This window comes from Pinus tabuliformis, chromosome 7 (assembly GCF_031772625.1).
Source record: "Pinus tabuliformis cultivar Carrire ecotype Pingquan chromosome 7, CPIR1, whole genome shotgun sequence".
Lineage (NCBI taxonomy): Eukaryota > Viridiplantae > Streptophyta > Pinopsida > Pinales > Pinaceae > Pinus > Pinus tabuliformis.
In genome coordinates, this window is record NC_142293.1 from 1,719,510,024 (window position 1) to 1,719,516,308 (window position 6,285).

A 6,285-nucleotide genomic window follows, 5' to 3' on the forward strand; every position below is an offset into this window, starting at 1 on the left:
CCTTTGCAAGTTGAAGGCACCTCCGCGATCCACATTATTAACCTGGTGCATTCTGAGAAATAAAATCGCCATAGGGGATAACCTCATGAAGCATTCCTACCATGGTCCTCACTTGTGTTATCTTTGCAACATTAATGGTGAATCTACTTCTCACCTATTCTTGAATTTCCATGAAGTTATGGGCCCTTGTGATAGCAGTTGTCCCCACATCTTGTAACTAGCGGGCACACTCTCTCATAGAAGCCTAGAACCTATGGTACTCCTCACTCATACCCCACAAATTGAGGAACCTCCCCTTGTTGTTATGTTGGGCTGTTTGGATAGCCGGCAATCTTTATATCTTTCAAAATACCCCCCTAGGTGGTCTATAATAGCTGTTAAGATCAAAGTAGATTATGATCTACACACGAACTATTTGACCCCCACATGCCCTCGGAATATTTTGATGGAGCTGCACAAGAAGATGGTTATGGAGCGGGTGCTATTCTTCACTTAACAGATAGACACTCTTTCAGCCTATTCATGGGGTTGAGGAGGGGAACTAATAACTTTCGGGAACTTTCACCACCCTTTCACATTATTCGTTTTTCTTTGGAGAAGAATTGCCATGCTTTACAATTGTTTGGGGACTCTAAAATTGTTTGTGACTTGTTGAATAAAAGTTCTTATTGCTGGTCATTCTCATTGAGACACATTCTAGATGAAGCACTAAGATTGATATCCAATTTTGACTATTTTACATGTAATCACATCTATGGGGAGCAAAACACAAATACTGACCATCTTTCCAAAGAAGGTGTGGTCGAGGAGCTGAGCATCTGGTTGATCCGTGAACAGAATGAAGGAGTTCATTACCAATACTATCAGAGGCCATTTATGGACATTATGGACTAGATTCGCGATTCAAATTGCATATTTTTGTACATATTTATTTTGCTAATACTGATCTCACTTGCGTCCATTTATATGAATGGCAGAGTACTTAGTTTTGAATATTATCTCCTTGCGTGGATTAAGATAATATATTTCTATTGTGAACTATTGTATTTTTCATGGACACTTTTCAAAATCTTTTTAAGTAAGTATTCTGGCAGAGAGTAACGGAACATTGATTTAAGTAAGTATTCTGGCAGAGAGTAACGGAACATTGATTTGAAGTAGGTATTCTGGCAGAGAGTAACGGAACATTGATTTGAAGTAGGTATTCTGGCAGAGAGTAACGCAACATTTATAATGGAACGAAGTCATATTAGAGACCCTGTCCTTACGATTAGAGACTCTGTCCTTATCAATATGAGATTTGTGGCAGATGCAGGAATTATTCCTCAAAACCCAACAACTGAAACTCGCAGAATTGAAGATGAGAATTTGGTGTTGGTGTCTTCTGCGAGTGTAATTGAAGATATACGTAGATTAGATGATCGATGGCAGTCTCGGGTAATAGCGGGTTTATCAGAAAATGTTGATATACGTAGATTAGATGATCGATGGCGTGGAGACAACGTTGAACGTTCCGGCATGACAATAAGTGGAGACAACGTTGAACGTTGGCGTGGAGGAGAAGATGAGGACTATCTCACAACATTTACATTTCCTCACAACCTTATTGTTGTTCGACACATAGAACATTTGAGCAACGAACTATTGAATTATGTACAATTCCCAGAATTTCAAATTATATGGAATTCCAGATTCTCATGGCGTGAGATCGAACAATATGTACAAGACTATACGTATAACTTCGATTTCAGAGAAGAATGGATCACTGTTACCCCTACCCGTCACACCTTGCCATCCATTAGCAGAGCAGTGGATCGGTTGCCATCCATTAGCAGCGAAGAAAGTGAAAACAGTGACGGAGTGGTGTGCCCAATTTGTCAAGACTCATTTTCCACTACACACCCTGCAAAACAATTGCGCTGCAAACATCTTTTTCATTCCAACTGCATTCTCCAATGGTTTCTTCTTAGAAATTCATGTCCAATGTGCAGACGTCAGCCTGCGTTGTTGATAGACTAGTTTTTGTGGGTTCACTTGATTACCTTTCAGTATTTATTTTTATTTATTAATTTTAATTTGGATTTTGAAAGAGGCTTGTTTGATTGATTTACCCCATGGTGAAGCAGCACCAAAGGCAAAACCAAGAACCAGATGGAATGAGTCACTTATATTTGTTAGGTTTTTCACTATTAGCCTATATGTAGTTAAAGAGGGATTAGAGAGGCCAATTGTGCAGTAATGGTGTCATAGCACTTTTGTGGTGTGTGAGGTTTTGGAAAGTATGGTATTGGGTATATGTTATTGGATGGTTCAGCATGTATAAATATGTATTGTTAGATTGAAAGGATAATAATGAAAAATCAAGCTAGTGATCTGGGTTTTTGGTACATAAAGCCGTACATAAATGAAAATCTCTATGTATATATATATATATGTGTGTGTTTTATGTTTATGCTCTAGCATTGTTTATTTTTTCTGTTTTAAAATGCTTTTTTGTGTTTTAAAATTAGTATGCTGTATGGAGAATATTAGTTTAATTATTTTCTTTCCCAATTTAATTATTTAATTTCTCATTATCTTTAAAAGCTAAATAAATTATCATTAATATTTTATATTTTATAATACTAAATATAATCCTAAATATTCTTATCTCATTAATATTTTATATTTTATAATATATAAATTTTGTTATCTCCTTAGGTTACCCCTACCATCACACCTTGCACATTCACCTCCAGCTCCTGGAAACACGGCTTGGGCTTATGTATCAGTCGGTCTATTGATGAATAACAGTTGACATAAACCTTTCCTACATGCCCAGTACACCCCCTGCAAAACAATTGCGGACATAAACCTTTGACAGTTGACATAAACCTTTCTCCAATGGTTGACCTCACCCTGAGTTGCTTAACATTAATCCTTGACTAGATACACTAGTATTTTTTGGGTTGACTTGATCACCTTTTAGTATTTTAGTATTTAATAATTTTATTTTAGATTTTGAAAGAAGCTTGTTTGATTGAGTTGCTTAACATTAATCCTTGACTAGATACACTAGTATTTTTTGGGTTGACTTGATCACCTTTTAGTATTTTAGTATTTATTAATTTTATTTTAGATTTTGAAAGAAGCTTGTTTGATTTATGTCATGCTGAATCAGCAAAGGCAAAACCATATTTTGCATTTGTTGTCTGATTTATTTATAATATCTGGATTAATCTAGTAAAGTGTGGGAGAATATAAAATTGAATATCAAGAAAACTTTTAATTCCAAACAAAAATTAATATAATAAATTGTATAATTTATTTAATTTAAGTCTGAATAAATGAAGTAGTATTGTTATATTCTGAAAGCACATAAATTCAAGTAAAATACAGATCTCAGTATGGTTCATTGTTATAATTTACAAATGGGAGTAATTCTTTCCAATTTATGTGAGATGATGAATGTACTAATAAAATCTTAGAAGCCTAATTGATTGCAAACATGTAATGTATATATGGAATCTCTGCATCTGTAGTAGAAGTATCTTAGTGAACACATTTTATGAAATTATGTAACTGGCCCAATACATAGGCCATTGAGAGGTATGAAATATTGCTTTCTAAGTTATATAGAATATCAATGGTCACACCACATAAATAAGTGCTATAATAACTTCTATACAAGTTATCAATATTTTTCAACCTAAAATTCTTGTGATGAAAAAAAATAGTGACACATAATTGCCAATAAATAAAATGGCAAACTCAACATCCAACACAATGGAATAGAATATGGTAATGCCAACGCTCTGAAAGCACATAAATTTAGAGAAAATTCAGCTTAAAATATTATTCATCACTATAATATACACATGGAACCAAATCTTACCAACCTGTTACTAAAGGACACTTCTGATATGGTGAGCACCTCATATAGCTAACTAAGATTTTGATTGCCAACACGAGACAATGGAAATTCGCTAGCAAATGATTCAATGCTATTTTTGAGATCAACAATGCTATTTCACATATGTATGCAAAAATATACACTTATATATTACAATGTTTTGATTAGAATGTCATCATGGCTGTGTGCTTTGAAAAATTATCACAACCTTCACCATTGTAACCCAAAGAGACTATTTAATTTTAAAAATTTTAATCTATAATCTATATAAATTTAATTATATATATGTTTTTATATTTTTATTCTATATTACTCTAGATTTTTATTTGATATTGATAAAAAAATTTAAATCACATTAAATTAAGTAATTAATTACATATAATAAAATTAATTTCCATATCATTATTTATTTTTCGATGTAAATCACAAGATCTATCATTTGTCTACAAGTTTTGAACCAACACTGTGGTTCATGATCACTACAAGTTGAAGAAAAATAATCATCATCAATTTTATTTTTAATTTTATTTATTTAAGTTTTAATAGTTAATATTGAACAATATGTGTTTTCCATACAATCATAATAACTTTCAGTGTATTATTATGTTGATATCAGTCTTTTAGATTAATCACATGTTAGCATTAATCAAACACACAATTTCCTTTCATCCAAGAGGCCGTCAACTATCACAACCACCTCAATCTGTTGAGAGATATTATGATAGCCATTTTAGAATATTTCAAAATCTGCATTTCATACTAGTATTGCACAAGAATTCAAAGTCCAGCTAGTCATGGGTACCCTGGAACATGTCCCCATTTCAGGTTTGCAACACAAAGAAGTAACATCACACTTTTCCTTTCAATGAGCACCCAGACAAATAAGGATAATTGAGATTTTTTTTTATGGAGAATCAATTAAATAAAACTCAACCACAATGCCAATGTAATCATCTAGAAGCTTCATAGAAGCACTGAACAAGACATACATATACATGTCTTGCCAGAGCCTTCAAAATACAATAATTTCAGATTCAAATTCAATCAAAATTTGTTACAACTGCAAAAAACCATTAAAGAACTTAGTGAAAGCATGATGGTATTTCCATCCTCTGACACCTTGACCTTTTCATCCCCAAACAAGGAGGTATAGGCTTCCTGGAAGTGAAGGCTTGCAAAATATTTAGTCACAAGCTTCCGTGTCAATCTCAGCTCATAACTAGCAATTGCAGAACCAAGTTGCGAGAAAAGCCCACAAACCTAAATACACACCACAACCACTGCCAACATCATTCTAATTTCTCCAATACCTCAACCCACAACCCAACAAAAATCTTTCAAAGAATGGTAGGCACAAAACATCTAGTTTAACACAGAAGTCTGTGAACCCTTAAACTTAACCAATGCATATCACTAAGCAACTACTTTGTAACTATTCCACAACAAATTTCCAATTATTTTGATTGAATGGTTGAAACTTTTGCAATCATCTAACACCTAATAGTATGGCCCACAAAGATGACATGTGGGCAAGGAGGGGAGTTGATTTCAGAGGGGAACGCCTTACATAGTAACTAGTACAGATCAATTTTAAGTTGGGATATACCAAGGTGTAAATCTTCTTTAAAATACAAAGCTTGAGAAAAGGTTTGCACCTAGAAAGATTTATCCATGACCCTTCATAGCTCTTACCTTAAGATGAATATATACTAGACCTTTATATCAATACATGTTATATGTCAACTTTTTTCTGGAGAATAAAGAAGCTCTATGCACAACAATAAAAAGGAACTTCTCATAAAATGTTTTACCCGTAAAAATAAATTATGACTTTCAAATATTTTGTTCAAAGAGCTTTTTGATATAAAATGATGTTTCATAATATCCAAATTGAAACATTACTACAAAAGTGAAAGTATAAGAAATGTTACATTATCATATAGACATTATCCTATTTTACATGTTATGTTGAATGTGCATGTAAGTCTCCAAAGAAATACACATATCTCTCATACTAATAACTAGAAAGAAACAATTATGGATAAAGTTAGAATTTTTTCTATCAATTACTTTATCTCTATATATAATTTTGTTGCAATTATATTATTTAGGGTGGACATTGAAGTAGTTTGTATATAGCCTTAATTTAAATAAATTATTCCATTTAGAAAAATTACTCAAGAGCCAAAACTCAGAGACAATAGTACTCAATCTGTAATGGTCCTCTTTGCTACAAGAAGAATGGATGCCATTTAATCTAAGAACTAGATGGAATGCTTCACCTATATTCCTTTTCTCAAGAATAAGAAGAAATATTTTGCACTAGTTCTTGTTTCATGCATTAATTATAATAGGTAGTAAATATATATCAAAGAATAACTAAAATATTTATT

The 6,285-nt window shown here is 32.7% G+C and overlaps 1 protein-coding gene across 1 annotated transcript; it reads left to right on the top strand.

The window, feature by feature from the left end:
• The first annotated feature begins 426 nt into the window (after positions 1-426).
• On the top strand, positions 427-894 carry LOC149255204 (uncharacterized). The gene has a single exon (XM_089454975.1). It carries the CDS (start codon positions 427-429, stop codon positions 892-894), a length of 468 nt encoding a protein of 155 aa, XP_089311101.1.
• The last annotated feature ends 5,391 nt before the right edge of the window (positions 895-6,285 follow it).

What these genes read in the sequence shown, in the direction of transcription:
- LOC149255204 (XM_089454975.1), top strand. Translation starts at nt 427, where the DNA reads ATGCCCTCGGAATATTTTGATGGAGCTGCACAAGAAGATGGTTATGGA.